This window comes from Ctenopharyngodon idella, chromosome 1, assembly GCF_019924925.1.
Source record: "Ctenopharyngodon idella isolate HZGC_01 chromosome 1, HZGC01, whole genome shotgun sequence".
NCBI classification, from domain to species: domain Eukaryota; kingdom Metazoa; phylum Chordata; class Actinopteri; order Cypriniformes; family Xenocyprididae; genus Ctenopharyngodon; species Ctenopharyngodon idella.
Genome location: NC_067220.1, coordinates 11,415,679 through 11,436,759, shown reverse-complemented (window position 1 = coordinate 11,436,759; position 21,081 = coordinate 11,415,679). Strand labels below are relative to the sequence as shown.

The window sequence follows — 21,081 nt, the reverse complement described above, 5'->3', positions numbered from 1 at the left end:
TTGTTAATGTGTTTTTATAATATTTCATATTTATATATTTATAAAGTTATAATATTTTAATATGTCCTTCGTTGTTGAATAAAAGTATTAATTTCTTTAAAATAAATCTTACAAACTTTTGAATGCTAGTTTTATCACTTATAACACTTAACAAGCATTATTTGTCTTAAGAGTATTAAGTGCCAAAGTTTGATAGGCCTACCTAGCATTAATGGTTTATTAGCAAGCCAACAAAGCAGCACGAGCATTTGGGTGTGAGTGTTTTTGTATGCCTACAGTGAAAAACAGATGTTGGAACAAGTAAACTACACTGTGTTTCACAACAAATTCCTTGGGTGCAGAAACATGCCAGCACAGCAATACAGGACTCAATAAGTGAAGCCTTTGTAGATTAAAGTTTGACTTCTAGCCTTGTGAAAATGAGACAGCAAAAACATGAGTGAATGTATGTGAGATTTTGTGCTCACTGAGATCTTGGTAAACACAGACAGCATCAAACTGAGAGCTGACAAGTACATGCGAATTCGCTCTCCTCCAAACCGCCGACCCAGATACTCTGGCATTGTGACAATCTGAGAAAGAGAGAGAGAGCGAGAGAGGGAGGAAGTGCAGATGGAATGGCACGATCTAAGCAAATTAACAGGCAAATCTGGGAAAGTAGCACATGTGGTGAGTTTGTGTGTGAGAGAAAGAGACTGTGAGTCTATAGTACACGTGGCAGCATTAAATAAGTTCTGAATTATTAATTCACATACTGTATAGCTGGCACATCAGTATGAACAGTGATTCAATGTATGTCTAAAACTCACCCCAGAAGACACATAAACTGGGACAAAGACCCAGGCAAGAGCCAACAGGACATAAGTTGCCTAATAGAGAAAGAAAGTGTTAGTGCACTGTGAAAAATCAATTTCTTCTTCAGCATCTATTTATTTTCCAGTAAAGCATCTCATTTTACAACAAGATCATTTTACTTGAGGAGCAAAACTGCATGAGATATTGTGTTTGCATTGAATATACAGTACAGTGGCCCTAAAAGGTATTAAGACACATCTATTTTTATATTGAGATATATTATAATATTATATTATTAGATTTGGAAATGTTTTGCTTGTAAAGATAATCTAATGACAATCTAATTTAAAATCTAATGACAATCAAACAGCTTAAAGGGTTAGTCCACTCAAAAATGAAAATTTTGTTATCATTTATTCACCCTCATGTCGATCCAAACCTGTATGACTTTCTTTCTTTCACAAAACACAAAAGAGGATATGTTGAATAATATTTCAACTGCTTACGTCCATACAGTGAAAGTTAATGGGGTCCAAAATGACATTGGACCCCATTGACTTTCATTGTATGGGGGGAAAAAACACTGATAAATATTTTACAGAAGAAAGTAAGTCATACAGGTTTGGAACGACATGAAGGTGAATGAATAATGACAGAGCTTTCATTTTTGGGTGAACTATAGCTTTAAGTGCAATTAAAATGTCAAAATACGTTTTGGTCTTTTTTTTTTTTTTTTTTTTTGAGTTGTCTAAATTTATTCAGATGCATCAGGTTTTATTTAATTTGCTAATTTTTTAAATTTCGCTTATATACACCTCTATAAATTTGGACAACATGTACAAGTAAAAAGACAAGATACTATTCAAGACAAATTCTTTGAAAATCTTGTCTTATTTATTTTTATTCCTCTTTTATTCCTCAGGTACATTTATCTTGTTGTAAGAATTTTTAAATATTTTTTACTGACAGTCTAGAGTCTAGACAATAACTAAGAACAGAATTTTCAGCACCCATAATGTTGTTTTAAGACAGAAGCTGGTCTTTTTCTCCCCCTAGTGCTGATCAAATGCTGGTGCATTTATACGAACTGCTAAATTTTTTTGTGTTAAAAGTAATGATCAGTAACGAATTATGACTAATAAATATTTTGCACTTGTTTAGAGTAAATAGGAAATGAGGCATTAAAAGATGATGTCACTCACATTCCATTCAAATCCAGCGACAGCGATCCCTCCTGCTGCTCCTGTCCCAGCCAGACCGATGAACAGCCCTGAACCCTCACTGCTGGCAAACAGAGATGCACCAATCTGCACCCATTCAGACTACATATTAGTGCAATTCTCAGGATGGACAACCTAAAACAACTTGATTTACAACAGTAAACTTCACACTTAATATTTGCAAGATAGTTGACATGACATGTCAGGGAGTGTCTGCAGTGTGACATGCAAGTTAAACTATTTTAATCAACATTTTATTTTATTTTATTTGTGTATAAATATTATACACCTCTCATATGTATAGTAATTATATGCAGGCCTATATTTGTATGACCTCTTTTTTTTTTTGTGACCTCATTTTAATTGAGATACTACATGCCTTTAAAAAAGTATTTGTCACTATGCAGGACTAATTAAAGCCACTGCAAAAGAAAAAGAATTATTGAAAATGAAGCTGAGCACCTAAAATATATGCCTTATTACAACATGGTCTAAATGTCTCAAACCACTAGTTAAACTGCTTTTTAAATAACAATATTTATTGTTAAAATTATACATAACAATATGAGCAAAATGTTTAATTAATTTTGATACCTGATATATTTGGTTTGTCCGTCTTTTGCTTTACTCACAGTGGCTGTCCAGCTGCATGAACTTAGCCTTTGTAACATTATAAATGTCTCAATTTAATGCTGAATACAAGTATTAAATAATTTCTTACTTACCCCAAATTTTTGAAATTTTAGTTGAAAGCAGTTGTGTAAACAGTTTACACACCACCATTTTCAACTAAAAACTTTTTGGCTGTTCATTTACTGGCATTTTGGAGGCCTGAAAACAGGATTCAAAGTGCAAGTTTTTGAAAATGATGCTGTCATCATCTCTGTGTAAACTACAAAAACACGAATTTTTGAAATTGTTGACATCATGCGCATGCAATTTACATGTTCAGTCTATAGTTGCGTAGTAAACAATATAAGATTAGTGTTAGATATTTTGGATTATCCAGAATTTAATGTAGACAATGGATTTATTCTTTTTCTTGATTTCTGTAAGGCCTTTGACTCTGTAGAGCATCAGTTTATTTTTGAGTCACTTATAAAATTTGGTTTTAGAAATTTCTTTACTAATGCAATTAAAACTCTTTGCAATTGCAACAATTCAATTAAGTTGTTGGGTGGCACTTCTAGTAGATTTAATTTGTCTAGAGGGATTAGACAGGGTTGCCCTGCTTCTCCATATTTATTTTTGATAATAAGCCAACTCCTTGCAAATCATGTTAAAGCCAGTGCGATTAAAGGTATGTCTATTATGAATAGAGAATTAGTTATAACGCAACTAGCAGATGATACCACCCTTTTTCTCCAAAATGAAAACCAAATCCCCATTGTTACGGAAGAGTTTTCTAAAGCATATGGTGTCTATTTAAATGTAAAGAAGTGTGAACTTATGGAGGTTAAAGAATGTTCAGTGGCATCTTATTGTAATATTCCAGTCAAAACAGAAGTCAAATACCTAGGAATTATAGTAAGTAAGAATCAACAGAACAGAAGTTTATTAAATTTTAATCCTATTATTCAAAATACTCAAAGGAAGTTAAATCAATGACTTTCAAGAGATTTATCGTTAAGATGAAGAGTTTTGATTTCCAAAGCAGAAGGTATATCTCGGCTTACTTATACAGCTATGGCTCTTCACGTTGATAATAAAATGTCAAAGGAGATTGATAAGATGCTCTTTAATTTTGTTTGGAGAAATAGGATACATTATATAAGGAAAACTATTTTAATGAACTCATGAAAATGGTGGCCTCAACTTCCTTACTACACTAAACAATACAATACATGTAAAGTCAACTGGAATAGACAACTTGTTAAATATCCAGCCTCTATTTGGAATATGATTCCCTTTCATGTTTTATCCAGCCTGGGCGGCATTCATTTTTTGCTTGTTTGTAACTTTGATATCAACAAAATACCGGTTATGCTTTCTGCATTTCATCGTCAAGCTTTTCTTGCATGGAATCTGATTTTCAAACACAACTTTATATACATTTTATATAAACAAATTTTATATAAACAAAAATCTATTTTCTACGAAAATTGGTTTAAAAATAATATTGTTTTGGTAGATCAGCTATTTAACTCTGAGGGCCTTCTTTTTACATATGAGGAATTCATAAAAAAAATGAATATTCCCATAACACCAAAGGAATTTTCAACTGTTTTTGGTGCAATTTCTTCTAGAATATGCATGTTGTGTAAACAACAAAAAAGAGTTAATTATCAGCAACTTCCATGCCTCTCACCAAATCACTTCCTGGTAAAATACGTTTTTCCTGTAATAATTGTATTAGGTCAATAAGAGCTCTTTTCCAGAAAGATGTTGTGTCGAAACCAAATGTAATTGCATATTGGAATCAGTTTGTGAGTGATGTTGATTGGAAAAAAGTCTGGCTTCTGCCCAATCGGTAACTCTTAACAAATAAGGTGAAAGAAGTATCTTTTAAGCTTCTCTGCTAAACATTATTTAATTAAATTTAAAAAAGATATAGCTGTAAGCTGTAGCTTTTGCAAGCAGAAGCCGGAGACAGCTGTTCATTTATTTTGGCACTGCCCTTATGTGTTTTTTTTTTTTGTTTGTTTTGGCAAAATGTACTCGACTTTATTGTTGGAAATGTTGATGGAAATTTTATTTTACAGTGGAAAGATGTTCTTTTAGGCATTGTTGTAAACTCCAAAGATAAACAGACCTGCACTTATTTTTTTTTATTTTTTTTTATTTTAATGGCCAAATTTCATATCCATAAATGTAAATTTTCAGGTAAAAAACGATGTTTTATAGCATTTAAAAATGAAGTAAAATATTATATTGTCTATATTACCCTCGAAGAAACAAAAAGCTATTAGAATTTTGCAAGCATGTACATTTTTGAATGTATTCCTATAATTTTATTTATATCCCCCCATAGCATTTCAAATTTCTATATTGTTATTGTAAATGTATGGATTGTGTTAATCAGTTCAATAATATTAAAAAAAGAAGAAGAAGAAAAAAAAAGTTGATAGTTGCTTAGTGTTTTTTTACAAAGTGACATCGGCATCTACTGGCCTGGCACGTTTTATCCGTGTGAACAGGATGTACTATTATATATAATAGTACATTAGATTTTTGCTTTTTTTTTTTTTTTTTTTTTTTTTTTTTTTTATACATATTTTGCTTATTTATAGATTTAAATTTGTTTTTGTTGTTTGACTTTGGACACCACTGTATATAAATTCTGACCTAAAATCTGGAGGTTGAAAATAAGTAGTTTCATGTCCACGTTCATGTAAATTACCTATTTAAAAAAGAAGCAACTTTTTCCAACATTGTCTAAAACATTTTCCTTGAGGCCACTTTTGAGGTCACTTTTAAACATGTAGTTTACATTACTGTACTATTTAAAATAAAGGTTGTTGTTTTAGGTTGTAAAGTAAAAAAAATCAAAAAGGATTATTTGTAATTTATCTGCTCATAATCAGGCTTTAACCATAGCAAATTTCAGTAAATACGTTCATATATTGCTTCAATTGGGTCAGTTTTCATTAATTATCACTTACCGGCCACCACGCCATGTCTCTGCCAGCCAGAAAATATCCACTTAGTGTGTTTCGACTCACTCTGCAAGATGACTGAAACACACATAATAGTTTATCCGAACTTCAGATGTTGTATTACCCACTCTAACATCTCAGACAATGTTAGAATAATGTTATATTTTAAGTAAAGTTTTCTTTCTAATTCCACAGTTTACATTCACATGTTCTTAAACAAAAGTGTTAACAAAAATATTAAAATAATAATAATGTTTGTTACAGCTAACACACACACATAATTATGCAATACATGAATGCGTCTCACCCATATTCCAACTGCAACGTTCAATAAAAAATATGCTCCGATTACAATGATATCAGATACGCTGAAAGACTGGGAAAGGGCGAAAGATTTAGTGGTAGAGTTAGACTCCATGTCCTGCCTTCACACACACTACACACAGACTAACACGACAAGACAAAGAGGCTAAAAAGACACAAGGTGTTCCGGTCAGTCAGCTCCGTGTGTGAATTGATCATTAAACACATCAGTTTAATGAAGCAAACTTGCACCTACATGAAAACAACAAGGCAGATGAAACACATCCCTGAAGACACACAAACCCTGCTGCTTGCTGTGGTTTCAGAGACTTACACATGCACCTGCTCATAGAGACAATCACCCACACACACACACATGCTTAGATGTATAATCAGAGCATTTAGACGTGTGATCTAACTAACCTAATGTGACTGTCAGAGTCTAAAAAACATCCCTAGACACACTTAACAAAGTGAATCATTTACTTAAACACCCACTGGTGCTACCCATTAACACACACACATGCACTAACCATTAGCATCAATCTTACACATGGACATAAGCATACTCACTAGCGATACCTTTAGTGTTTGGGGTCACTGTTCACATCAGCAGTACTTTATTTGACAGAGTGGCAGGAGTATTTGCAATCTAATTTCTTTGAAAATGCATCACAATTGACACAAGATAAAGTTAATTAGTAAAGAAAACTCTTGGCAAACCTTTTCATCTTACTGCATATCAAGAAGCATTTAATTCCAATTGAGAAATACTGTCTGATGAATTAATGTCTTTGGCTGACTTGTGTATTTCAGAGTATTTCTTTCTAGTATATCATATTATTTTGGCCTTAGCAGTCTTAAATGATGGCAGCATATACGGTTCCAGTGACATTGAAATGGGACTCTTCGGTCAAAAATGACTGAAAACTTTTATGTTTTGAAATTTTACTTTTTTTTTTTGCTTCATCGGAATGGGATGAAACTCAGTGACTTTTGTCGCATTAGCTATGTGAACAGACACACAAAAAAATCATGGACATGATTCGGATATGTTTGGATAGTCACACTTGGCTACTTCATGGTCAAAAATGACTGACATACAGGAAATGAATGGGAAAGAGTGCAAAATAGACACATCCACCCCCAACCCCCTCCCCCCACACATATATGAACTAGCGAGACTATAACTCAGAGCAAATTTTTGCAAATATGTGAAACAAAATCAATAATTCAGCCACAAAGCAGTAAAAAAAAGAACAGCAAGGAAGAGGTTACACAAACATCAAGAGTACAAAACAGACACACCCACTCAAACACACACGCGCAGAGACACACACACACACACTATTATACACACAAATGAACTGGTGTGGCTGTAACAATATGGTATAATTGAGCCAAAAGACTCAATAAGAGGTTGAATTCAGATCAGAATTAGATTTATTAAACTGTGATAAAACATACCTGTTCATTTTTGTTACATTTTTATTAAATTTTGATGTTATGTGTAACAAAATGTCCTCCTCTGTGTTCAGGTTTGACTGTAGTAAAATCAATGCAAAAACCGACACTTCAAATCAACATTTCAGAAAAAAAACATGTAAACCTTGACAAAAGGTAGTCTTTGAGAATGTTTGAGTATAAATCCAAATCTACGACTTAATAATAATTAAGTATTTATGTCTAAAAACACTAGATAATTTATATAGAACTATATAGGAATCTAGTGGTTACACAATGGCATTACAAAAGTTTTTCTTTTTTTACTCCCACCAGATGGCACTAATCTACCTTCAGAAAATTACATTATAAATGCCTTGTCTGTATTTTCACATGGAATACTGCTTTAATTGAAAAATGATTTAAACATATATTAGAAAAAAATTGTGTATTATTTTCAATGGGGAAAATAGCTAATAAAAATTGTTTGAATATTGCATAGTGTCGTAAAATACCCTAAAAATTCTAAATAATAATGAAAAAATAGGCTTCGGTCACTTTTGACCATGAAGAAACCAAGTGTGACCCCTAAATGAAGAGGCCCAGAGGGTTTATATATTGATACGCAGTACTTGTTACTGTCTACAAAAGTTTGTGGCAATTAAAATTTTTCTCTTATGCTCACTAAGACTGCATTCATTTGATCAAAAATACAGTAAAACAGTGATATTGTGAAATGTTATTACATGTAAAATACATGATTTCTATTTTCATATTTTTAAAAAAATGTAATTTATGATGGCAAAGCTGAATTTTTAGCATCATTAATCCAGTTTTTAGTGTCACATAATCCTTCAGAAATCATTCTAATATGCTTTCTTCTTATTGTTGAATATATTATATATTTATATATTTGTTGAAAACAGTTGTGCTGCTTAATATTTTGTGGAAACTGTGATACAATTTTTTTCAGGATTCTTTGATAGAAAGTTCAAAAGAACAGCAATTATTTGAAATGCATGTAAATAACATTTAAAAGTCTTTACTGTCACCTTTTGATCAGTTAACTGCATCCTTGCTGAATAAAAGTATTAATCTCTTCTATTATTCTTTATAATCCTAATACTTTTGACCCCTCCCCCCTCATTTATCATTAATGTAATGCAAAATAATAATTATTACCCTCATTACTGTAATGCAGAAAATATATATTATATAAATTATAACATACAGTATAGTAGTATTTATTATACTAACCTAATGAAACAAATCATTGTATTACAGTGATGATAATCTAATGAAAATCCACATAATAGAAATAGAAATATAAGAAACCATCCGGATGCATTACGCTACATTACACTATCATGCTGAAAAATGAAGAGCGCCCTTACTGTAGCTCAATCCTTTCCCTGGATATTTACCTTCTGGAAGGGTTTAGTTCCAGCCCCAGTCAACACACCTGCTGAATTTGTTGATTCAGTTGTGTTTAATTACACTAATCTCTGCAGGAAGGCACATCTCCAGGCGTAAACTGTTGGTGAACTAGTGATTAAAGTTCTGGTTGGCAAACTCAAATGTAGCAGATTCCAGGTTAGACAGAGCCAAGAACTGGTAGGAGGGGAATCTCTGTGCAGTTAATTTATATAATAAGTTTTACCTCACAAATAACTGAGTATAAATTTAGTCATTGCAGTCCTTAAAAATGACAGTGCAAAATAAGTAAAGAACGACCAATTACCCACTGACTGATGTGGGTTAGAATGGAGCCCAGATTAGACATCTGCTCTGGTTTTGCTGACACCCTTAGGGAGTAATGTATCGTATCACAGACTTTTAATTGTAAGATTGTCACCAAAATTATGGCTGAAATGACAGAGATAGAGAGGAAAAGAGCGATTAAATTATATGATAATAATCAGAGCTGTATGGCTATCAGTGTCTGAGGGCCACCAATGAGATTTAAAGGAACAGCTCACTTAAAAAAAAGAGAATAATTTTGTGTTTCTTTCTTCAGATGTTTCATCTGTTCATCTGTTGCTATAACTATACTGTTTCTTTTTCTGTTTTTTAACCTTTTCACGTTGTGGTCACTGTCATTGTATGCTTTTATTATATTGTGGGAACTTATTATGAAATATTCCCTTTTGTGTTCAGCTGGAAAAAAGGAGGTTGGATTTGGAACAATTATGGGTGAATATCCTAAACAATGACTGATTTTTTTGGATGACACGTTCAATTAACAGTGTGCATCTTCCCCCTTCCTTAAAGGACCATGTGCCTTTGGCTTAGTGTACACGGTCAGTATCTACCCCACTAAAATTTGTCCTTTCTCCTCAAAAACACACTCGCTCACACACAAACACAACATGCACTGCTTTCCTCCCTTTTAATCTGTCAGGCTCATGGGAAAGGGTCTATTTAGTCACGCCCCCTGATTGATGCAGCACCATCAATTTAACCAAGCAATCTCTCTCTCTTTCTCACACACTGTGGCAAGCTGCTTTAACATTTATTATTTCAATGTGTAACATTAATTTTTATGTTAATGTATTTACTTTATAATTACTAGTATGTCATCCATTAGTGACTAGTATTCTGTTTTTAATTAGTCGCTAAAAGAAATTCAGAGGACACATTACTGCAATTTACATAAACATATGGTTGCTTGCAAGTTAAAAATTCTAATGTATTGATTTAATTCAACCTTTCTGTAAAGTTTTGTGGTTACCATTGTGCTGAAGAGTATAATGCACGTGCATGGTTAGGTTGTGGGTGGCTACGTGAAGGTATACTGTACAATAAATCTATGAGCAATGTTATAACGCCTTTGACCAGTTTTATTTGCAGGCTTGGGAGGGTTACTTTAAAAATGTATTCTGTTACAGTTACAAATTACTTCATAAAAAAAAGTAACGTAATCCAAGTACCACAATATGAAAGTAATGTAATCTGATTACTTTTGGATTACTTCAAGGTTAATTAAAATTAAAATTTTAATTTTAATTATTTCTTCTCAATTTCTGCAAATTTTAAATGTTACACATCCATACTTTTGAATGAGTCTCAACAATAAAAATATTTTAAAAATCTGATAAATGATCTATTGCAATATTATTATTTTTGTTGATGTTTAGAGCTTAAAAATATAAAAGTGACATCAGATCATAACCAAACTGAACAAGCTCGGATCAAACATTTCTGTTCATGTTTGTTCTGCTTTAATTTTAATGTTTAGCATTTTGGTTACTTTTAAAACCTATTAAAACTAAGCAATCATGTCTCATTTCCACAACTTGGGAATGCACAGCCCTGAATATATATGTGTGTATGTGTGTGTGTGTGTGTGTGTGCGCGTGCAAAGGGCTATACAAACATCTAGTGGCTACAGTATGGTATTACAGATTATTTTTTTAGTCCTTTGAAGAGAGTGTTTTTGTAGCTGGAAGGCAGAGTTTGCACTGTACAATCATGTTGTTTGCATTTTCTTCTTTGAAAACAAAGTAGCAGCGAAATTTCCATGAATTGAAAGCGTTTTTTCCCGCGGGCAGCATCGTTTCAACCAGCAGCAGTGATTCAATCTGCGTCTGAGGAGATTGTAGACGGGTGTTATTTGCGCATGCACCAGTGGGTGGCTCGTGTCCTCACTGGCAACAGAACCAGGAACTACTGTATAATCAAGCAGCGCTTAATATGGTGTTATTATGGCAAAATAATGATTTATTTAGTTTTAAATTAAACCATTGTAATCCTGATAGTATTCCCCCTTTTTTTCAAAATGTCCCTGTAATCTGATTACTACGTTTTTTGATGTAACTGTAACAAATTACAGTTACTGGATTTTTGTATCCTGATTACGTAACGCCGTTACAACTTAAAAACCAAGAATAATTTGTTGGTTGAACATAATTTCATTGGAATTTGTCATAGCTCAAAAGTTTGATGGATTAATTGCAGTGTTTTTGCCAAAGAATCCTAAGGATATCTTTGTTTCAGATACCACCTTGTTCACTTCCAGCCAGGGTGGTAACCACCATAAACATTGAGGGGGACAAGTCCCCCCCAATAATTAGAAATGGCCAAATTGTCCCCCCTAATATTCAATATTACTGATGCTGCTCTGCTGTACTCCATTATGCACTGCTCTGTTTGTTGTTAGGATGACAAAAAAGTTTTAAAAGTAATATCCAGTGATGCAAACTACTCAACATTTTTATGAAATTTAGCTGTTTTGAATTGAAAACATGCTATTATTTGATTAATAAATGATTAACATAATTCATAACTGAATGTGACAAGACAAGAAACGTTTCACGTTTTTGAAATATTAGACATTATATTACATAATATTATAGTTTTATATTATATTATATATAAATGTTATAGTTTTAAATGCTTTAATTAGTTAATTAGCTGAGTTTTATAGTTTTAAAACTCAGCTAATGAACTACAATAGACCTGGAACTTTTACCGTTCTTATTTCTTCTTCGTTATTCCCTTAAATCCCTTTTAATTTTTTTAATGGCCCCCAAATGGCTTTGCTAGCATGCATTACATTTCCTGTTGATACCTGGTTGTTGTTTTACTAAGAAACTATTCTATTTTTTTCTAGTACTAATTGAATAAAGACCTATATCTATTAAAAAATAATGTTTTTACGGTAAAACTATTTTACGGTATTCACTATTTTGTTATTTACTAGTATTAAAAAGTAGCCTGCATAAAGTAACAAGATTTATACTAGTCAGTTTTAAAGAATAAATGTTAAAACAGCTTGCCATACATACACAGATACACTGACACACACACACACACACACACACATACATGCGCACATGAGAAAGCGACAGCGGATTACAACCTCCAGCGCCCGCGCGCACATCTGCCTGGATGTTTACGTAATATATACGGTCTCTCTACGAGCTTCGGGTCAAAGAGACGCCATCCGTTGTGATTTACACAACATCTGATATTTTTGTAACGAGCCATGTCACCGTGCGTAAATACGCGCAAGGTTTCCGCGCCGTCCCTTTAACCTGAAAACGATTGGATTCTGTCACCTCAGTACGCAATAAGACCGTTTTTCATCGTCAGCTACTGCGTGGACGGCGCTGGTCACTCCACTGGGCATGTAAACGCGTCCTGCGCGTCTCTGCGCACTCGACCTTTTTACGATGAACGGCGAGGATGTGCTGGCGGTAACGGCACCGTTATGGTCGCCTGGTCCCCTGAAGATGCACTGGATGTAGAAGTATAGCCATGACTGCATGTGTGAGAGAGGGTGCTTGAGTGTGTGATTGAACAGGATGGGGAAAGAACAGGAACTCTTGCAGGCGGTGAAGACGGAGGATCTGATTACCGTCCAACGGCTCCTCCAGAGACCCAAACAGGGCAAAGCGAGTAAGTATCACACCCACCGATCTTTAAATGTCTCATCACACCCTTCACACACCCCCTTGCTATTGCTTCAATGACCACTCAAGCACGGGTTTTGAATATGTGCTATTATATGGCAAAACACTTTGCTTTAGCCAAATAAATAAATGTGTGGTGAAGAAATTCTTGTATTTTGAACCAATTTCCTCTTAAGAGCATGTAGAAAAATGACTTTGTAGGCCTTCTGCATGTCAGTGTCGTATACGCGTCTATGATTGGGAACCGAGAATCGGTTCTGGTAAGGAACCGCTTAAATACATTTTTAAAACGTACCGAAACTAAACGATTTTTGTGACGTTTACATACGGTTCTCGTCTACGCACCAGGCGCGTCCAGTCCGATTTTTAAACGAACGACTCTTATGAGCACCATTCCTTTTAGTGACTCAAAATCATATAGCGCGGCCAGGGTCGTCCGAATGACTCTTGAGTGAGTCGGTTCTTTTTAGTAATTATCAGCGCAGATATCAACATTCGCTGATTATAACGGAAGCGTTCCACTTTTGTCGCGTCGCTCAGTGTAGATGGGCTGTCAATACTTGATGCTTGCTGTGTGTAACGGCATGAAAGTGGCGGGCCGCGCCAAATCCGCTTTGATGTCCAGATGAGCGCGCGCTCATATATGGCAGGTGGCTCAAGATCCCCAAAGATTAAAGGGATGGAGCATTGAAGGAAACATGTGCAGAAGGATATTGTCTTTTACATTTATGGTTCATTCAGTGTTACATCAGATTTTATTTCTAAGTACCTGACTGTTCTTTATATTATATAGATTTATGATGTCAATAGACAGATACAATCTTTATTTTATATCCAAGTACCAGTTATTCCTATCAGATAGACGTTGTCCTAATTTTCCATGTACCTGTTCTTCAAATTATTTAGATAGATAGATAGATAGCTAGAGACCATCTTGTTTGTCCTTGTTGGGAAGGTTCAGGAAGGGAAGAGGGATTATATTAGTGAAAAGCGCCAGATGTCAGAGTAATAAAGTGTGTGAGTACATGAGAGAGAGAGTGAGAGGCCACTCACTCAGCTGTTTGGGCGTCTGTCCATTATGACGTGTAAAGGGGCGTTCACGCTGACAGCGATTTTATCACTGGCGGTCGCCAGGTCATATTACTGTTGGTTGCAATAGGTAGGCCTATTCTTGATGTATATGTAGCTTGTTTTAGTGAAAGAATACATGTTGTTAACAAATGATTAGGATATATAGAAAAAATGTAGCACTGGTGCATGTTGATTCAGTTTGCATCTTTTGAAGTCCTCTTGATTCGTCTCTTCACTGGTGTTGGGACATCGAAAGTCCTCGCAGGAGTTGGTGCCATCTTTTCACAGGTGTCGAGGCATCTGAAGTCTTCATAAGAGGCTGGATCCAAACTGGAGTTGCCTCTGGATGGGCATCCCAAGATAAAACAGAAAAGCAAATGGAAAATATTTAGCATAGCTGCTGTTCATAACGTTACCTAAAGATAATCATGTGCATTTGATCTGCTATAACTGGAGTACAAAGTTATGAGATGCATTATATGAATGCTTGGCTAAAGAGATGCGTCTTTATTCTAGATTTAAAGAGTCTAAGCTCCAAACATTATCAGGAAGGCTGTTTCAGAGTTTAGGAGATAAATGTGAAAACGCTCTCCCTCCTTTAGTGGACTTAAATATCCTAGGTACTACCTAGGATATTTAAGTCCACCATTTATAAATGGTTTATTCAATTATAAAGTATTGCTACTGACCTATAAGGCATAGGTCAGTAGCAATACTTTATAATTGACATGGAACTTAATAGGTAACCAGTGTAGAGATGATAAAATTGGTGTTATGCGATCATATTTTCTTTACCTAGTAAGAACTCTAGCAGCTGCATTTTGGACTAATAGTTGCTTGTTTATTGAGGATGCAGGACAACCAGCTAGTAATGCATTACAGTAATCTAGTTGAGAGGTCATGAATGCATGAACTAACATGTTCCAGAGCTTAGCAATGTTTCTGAGGTGGAAGAAGGCAGTTTTTGTAACATATGAAATATGATTTTCAAAAGACAAGCTGCTGTCTAATATAAAACCCAGATCTTTAACTGTAGAGGATGAAGTAACAGTACATCCTTCTAAATGCAAATTTTATTCTTAGAGATTCTGTGTACAGGTTTTTGGTCTAATAAGTAATACCTTAGTCTTATCTGAATTCAACAGGATAAAGTTACTGGTCATTCAGTATTTTATATCTTTAACACACTCTGTCAACTTGGATATTTTAGAGATTTCATCTGGTCGTGATGAAATAAATAACTGAATATCACTGGCATAACAGTGGAAACTAATTCCATGTTTTCTTATATTATTACCAAGTGGCAGCATATATATTGAAAATAGCAGAGGGCCTAACACAGATCCTTGTCGCACTCCATAATTTACTGATGTTATCTTCGATCTTTTTCCTCGTTTAAATAAACAAAATGGTAACCGCCTGATAGGTATGATCTAAACCACCTTAATGCCTGTCCCTGAATACCAGTATAATTTTGTAGTTAGTAGTTAGCAGCACTAAGATCAAGTAAAACTAGTGTTGAGATTTGAGCCTTGGTCAGAAGCTAAAAGTAAGTTAATTGTCATTTTAACAAACGCAGTTTCTGTGCTATGATGAGTGCTATGATGAGTTTTGTCATCTGTCACTTTAAATGTTCAAGGTCTTTAAATAGGATGGATTCTGATTGGCTGTCAATGTTTTTATCGTTCATCAGCTGGAAAAATTGTTTTTAAAGTGATTCCAATGATATAATTCCTCTGTGGCGTTATCGTTATAGTTGTGGTGTGAACTCTGCTATTCCTTTACATTTAGAACGGTTTTTATAATTATATTGTATAATAATAACGTACAATATATTATCATCCTTGGTGTACACAGACCTTGAAACAATTTGTTATAGTTATCGTCCTTGGTGTGAACCTGCCTTAAAACAGACTGTCCTTGCTGTCTCAACACACAATGAGGATGCAGATAGTATTTGACTGTTTTGGTACAGTAGGTCACAAATAATGCTCGGTTGGAATAGCTTTCCTCTTATTTATACAATGAATCCTATACATACAGTCCTATACTATACATACAGTGACTGTTGCACAAGATCAGGCTCACACCACACAAACATACGTGCCTATAATTGAAATGCAATTACCACTTCCAGTGCTGGGTAACATCCCAGGTGGTGAGAGATGCATCTCCTGCTATGGTAGGAGGGGCGGCCTGAAATGAAAGCAGGCCACTCTCTCTGTGTGTGTGTGTATGTGTGTGTGTGAGAGGGAGAGTTTTACAATAATAGCTATACTGAAGATGCCCTTCTTTTCCCCGTGTTGGTAAAGAAACATTCACCTTTTTCTCTGGTGCATTTTTAGACATCATCATCTTTAGAAAAAAAAAGCAGTGAATTTATGTATACCTGTAATTTAACAAAATTATAGAGTGTGTGTGCTGAATAAAGACATGAATGAAGACATATTTACCTTTGTAGATATTCTTTTAAGAGAGTAGTTACTGTTTTCCTCTGAAGGCATAGTAATAGTGAGGATCAGTTGGTATGTCGGTTGGTATGCCAGACTGCATACATCCTTTCTGTGATTGTTGCTAAACCCTTGCTAACACCTTTACATCAATGTCCAATATGTTCTGCTGTTGGGATGTTCTCATCTCTCAAGAGACTCATAAATGAAAATATATGTTTTCTAAAGGTTTATTACATGACATCCTTGAACTTTCTATTCCTTGACCTTTGTTTGATACCATCCCCCTTATGCCTCCCCTGAAACTACATAAAAAATAGTGAATATCTTAATAAATAACATCTCTCTCTCTATATATATTTTTTTGAACAAACTTACTGTATTTTATTGGCTCTTGCATATGAATATTTAATTAGGTAGGCAGGGCAAAAAATAGAGGCTTATAAGGATTCTAAATATAGTTGATTTAGTAACTAATAAGGCTATAGTTGTTTATAAAGGGGACCTACTATGCTTCTTTTTACAAGATGTAATATAAGTCTCAGGTCAGGTGTCCCCAGAATGTGTCTGTGAAGTTTCAGCTCAAAATACCGCACAGATCATTTATTATACCGTGTTGTAAATGCCCAATTTTGAGTGGAAGGAAAAACATGCTGTTTTCGTGCATGTATCTTTAAATGCAAATGAGTTGCTGCTCCCCACCCCACTTTCCAGAAGAGGGCAGAGCCTTTACAGCTCATGCCTCAGATACTCTACCAAAAATTAAAACATCTGTTTGGTTTTGACTATCATCTCTATCGCAGCCACGCTCACGTGACACTACATTTTTTTCATCATCATGAAAGCTTATTATCTGCTTGCGTTTTAAAGCCATATCGGTCTAAATTTCTGATATATGGTTTTCTGATTGCACACATCCAAAGCATGCACACAAAAAGCTGGGTGTCAGGCGGCGCTAAGTTCAAACTAAGTTCTCTTTCACATGTTATTGCGCATAAACTGTGAAATACACACAAGTTTATGTCAAAAATAGGGCTGCATGATATATCGTTTTAGCATCAGAATCGCGATGTGCGCATCCGCGATAGTCACATCGCAGGATGTGCGATTTCTAGTATAGGGATCGTTAATCCGTATGGACCTGGTCCAGGGGTCAAAATGCACGTAAAACGTTGAGTATCCTTGTAAACACAGTTGTTGTGAAAGAAAACTGGATGTGTAACAGTATTTTGGGTCCACGCATTCAGTCTTAAAGTGACAGTAGCACTGCTGCTTTCTGTGTCATGAATGTTAATCAAACAACAAAAAGACATCACTTTTGTAGTTTTAACACAGATTAATTATGTTTAATTTATAAAGTGAAGACTATGAAGTGTTATTTTACACTTGATTATTCAGTTTCTATACCAGAATACTGTTAGGCTTACCTGAAATATATAAAGCACTATTTTTTTCATTTGTATCTTTGTTCAATTATATTTATCTATGCTTGTAATTTGTTCATTATTTTCTGTGCGTATTCACTGACCTACAAAATCACCCCCAATCATCCTAGAATGATTAATTCTTTCCAAACAGAGCTATTCAAGTCATCTGAATAGCTCAAATTTTTTTTTCATATCGCAATATTTATATCGCAGAAAAACAAAATATCGCAATGTCAATTTTTTCCAATATTGTGCAGCCCTAACACACAAAGTTCACATAAACACAGTCGATTATGTCTGTGAATGTAAACAGCAAGTAAAGAAATCGCATGCGTATCTTAGATCTGTGTATTAAAGTAAAAGCAGCATAATATACAGTACCTACTGCTATATGAATCAAACAATAAAAGAAAAACAGAAAATCACTGCTCTTGATTGAATAACTTTTGTAGCTTTAATAAGAATAAATTTCTTGAATGCTGCTGTTAAATGCTCTGGCGAGGAGATAAACATGGCGGACTGTGTACAGGCAGAGTCAGTCAGCAGTCATGTGCGGGGCCTGTGCAATGTGATGTCAGATTGCATAGACACTGCAAACAGCTTATTCTGAGACACTGCTTATGATTTATGGGGATTAATCCAGTGGGTGGATTTTTGCCATTATAGGGTGGTTGTGTACACACACTGCTGACACACATTTATGTTTAAACACCATGTTTAAAGTTCAGTTTAGTATTACTAATGTGGTTATGTGCTAATTTACAGTATGCTGATTTATTTGAAGTCACCATTATGGGGGTTAGTGCTTCTACTAATCTGTCCAAGCCTTGTTCACATTAGGTAATTATTCCTATTTTGAATGAATGGTGATTTTAAATTTGTTGGCGATACTGGGTATATTGTAAAACATTTCCTTTGAAGCATTGTCTGTTTTTTTTTTTTTTATTGTTGTAATTTTTAAGAATAAACGTGTAGATTTGTGTATAACTGACCTGATATAAAGTACATTTAACTAGCAATTTCTATGTAGATACTTTTGTGCTTCCACATACCTTTAAAATGTTTAAAATCAAAAAGTATTTTTTCTGTCCTAGATCTCTTTTAAACAACACATGTTCCTCACCAGTATCTGAACAAACTGATTTAGTAGAGCAGATGTCCATAGACCTCCCAAAAGATTAAATTAGTGCCTGCAAGAGTTCATTTATCTTAAGCATGTTGATTTGACACTGCTTCTTTGAGAAACTCCTTCCTTTTGTTCTAGAGCAGTTAAATGTTGTTCTTGCATGGGCAGTTAAACACTGATCGTTGACACCAGGGCACTTAAAGCACCTGGTACTGTGATTAGCATATAGAGCAGTAAGTAGCCTTCAGTTCCCTTTGAGCAGTTTTCCTGTTAAAATGTGATTTAATATGACTGAATTAACATGACTACATCACATACATCAGTTCAATAGCATCACTAGCTCCATTAAGTAACAACACATAGTTGCACTTTTTGTATTTGTAATAAAGTGTAAAGATAAAAAGTCTTATTTAATTTGGAGATTGTGAAACTATTCATTACTTCTCATGTTATTCCAAATCTTTTATGAATGACAAACCACCCACAGATTCATTCAAGCAGCTGAACAGATGGAAAGCAAGGAAAAATCAAAGCATTTCAGAAATGTTTGTTCACAGCATAAATGATTCTCAAAAATCCACATACAAGGTGGCACATTTGACCTATTTTTAGTACATTTCTGTCACTGATTTCATTTTCACTTGTTTCCCAAAGGTCTTAAGAGATAAAAGAAAATCCAAGTGGACCAGATGTTTATTAATTTACCAGCTAACGGCATTTGTAATAGTTTTGTCTTTTTTTTTTTAAGAATGAAGGAATGTGTAGATTTGCATATAATTGACCTGATGTAAAGTAAGTGTAGCCTAACTAGTAATTTGACCTATTTTTAGTATATTTCTGTCACTGATTTCTTTTTCACACGTTTCCCAAAGGTCTTAAGAGATAAAAGAAAATCCAAGCAGAACAGATGTTTGATAATTTACCAGCTAAAAGCATTTGTAATAGTTTTAAATGGTCATTTTTATATATGCTGGTTTGTGGTTGCATTTACAGTTTAGCATATAGTATTGTAATATAGCCATAAAATGAAAGATGGATTGTTGCATCATAAGATACGACTGCAAAAAATTTGCTTGAGGCTAGTTTTCTTAGGCGGATTATTAGTTTTGTGGAAATGTGAATTTTCTGGTTATATGCATGAGTTTCACTTTAAGAAGTGATGGAGACAGTGGAGATGTTGTTGGATATAGTGGATTGAATGTCAAATATTAATCATCTGTCAAACGTGACATTTTTCAGCTATGGTCCATGAAAGTACTGCATTGGGTCAGTGGACTATAATGTGAAAAAAAATGTATTTAATATTTTATTGCTGTTTATTTCTAAATGCAGTTAATTTCTTATATAGTTTTTTTAATTGAAAGAAGCTACATGTTGTACTGTAAAGTTTTTAGCTGATTTGGCTACATATATTTAGAGTAAAACTTATTGTAATTCTCTCTATACGGTGGTTTCGATGAACCCAGGAAATGGCTTTTGGATTTTAGGATGTAAAAAGTTAGTTAGGAAACTAGATCAGGTTTTGTTTAGTGTAATAATGTTTGCTAATGTTGTAAAAAGGGGCATATTATGCCCTTTTACAAAGTCTTGATTTTGTTTTTGGGGTCTGCTAGAATAGATTTTTATGTTTGAATGTTCAAAAACCCCACAAAAGCGCGCGATTGGTCGGGTGGACTAGATCTCATTTCAGAAATGTCTCACCCCTTACCATAACCATGAGTTTCAACACACTACTAACTAACTCAACCAGGCCCCGCCCCTTAATTTTGCATATGCCTTGGGTGGGAATTATTTAAATGAGGAATACCGTGATGTGTTCATTCCCGGAAGAAAACTCAAGACTACAATCAAGGCGTTTCAGGGTTAATAAACAACGCGCACTGATATAGAGAATAATTCCTTAAGTGGACTTCGTGCTTTGTAGCTTTGCAGACCTCAAACAGCAACATTAAACACTAAAGAAATTTGAAAATGTAAAAAAGGATAATAGGTCCTCTTTAATAAAAGTTATTAGGAAGAGGTTCTTGAGTTGGAAAAGGTTGACATTCTTTAGTCAAGTGTTATCACTTTGTGTATGAAGGGTTTGTTTTGTAATCTTTCTTTTTTAATGAACCAAACTTGCATCAGTGGATGTTTATCAGGAGTGGTGGCACATTTGTTTGAATTTTGTGTTGTGATTACAGTACAACAGATAGCCAGACGCAGAAAAAACGCTGATGCTTTCTGCTACTGATAA

The 21,081-nt window shown here is 34.4% G+C and overlaps 2 protein-coding genes across 4 annotated transcripts in view; one reads left to right on the top strand and one right to left on the bottom strand.

The window, feature by feature from the left end:
• The window catches only part of slc5a10 (solute carrier family 5 member 10), a 38,252-nt gene extending 25,697 nt beyond the window's left edge, over nucleotides 1-12,555 (bottom strand). The window contains exons 1-6 of one of the 3 annotated variants that reach the window (XM_051889578.1): nucleotides 6,171-6,253; nucleotides 5,919-5,987; nucleotides 5,618-5,689; nucleotides 1,998-2,102; nucleotides 810-869; nucleotides 468-572 (exon numbers count right to left, since the gene is read on the bottom strand). In XM_051889578.1, coding sequence (XP_051745538.1) covers nucleotides 468-572; nucleotides 810-869; nucleotides 1,998-2,102; nucleotides 5,618-5,632 — 285 coding nt within the window. In that variant the 5' untranslated portion in view covers nucleotides 5,633-5,689; nucleotides 5,919-5,987; nucleotides 6,171-6,253. Of the gene's footprint in view, nucleotides 1-467; nucleotides 573-809; nucleotides 870-1,997; nucleotides 2,103-5,617; nucleotides 5,690-5,918; nucleotides 6,083-6,170; nucleotides 6,254-12,417 lie in introns of those variants that run through there. The other 2 variants (XM_051889579.1, XM_051889577.1) reach the window with 2 other exon arrangements.
• Nucleotides 12,556-12,610: 55 nt separating this feature from the next.
• Nucleotides 12,611-21,081, top strand: part of si:dkeyp-9d4.3 (caskin-2) — a 59,585-nt gene continuing 51,114 nt past the window's right edge. The window contains exon 1 of the mRNA XM_051889580.1: nucleotides 12,611-12,757. Within this exon, the coding sequence (XP_051745540.1) occupies nucleotides 12,664-12,757 (94 nt within the window). The 5' untranslated portion in view covers nucleotides 12,611-12,663. The remainder of the gene's footprint in view (nucleotides 12,758-21,081) is intronic.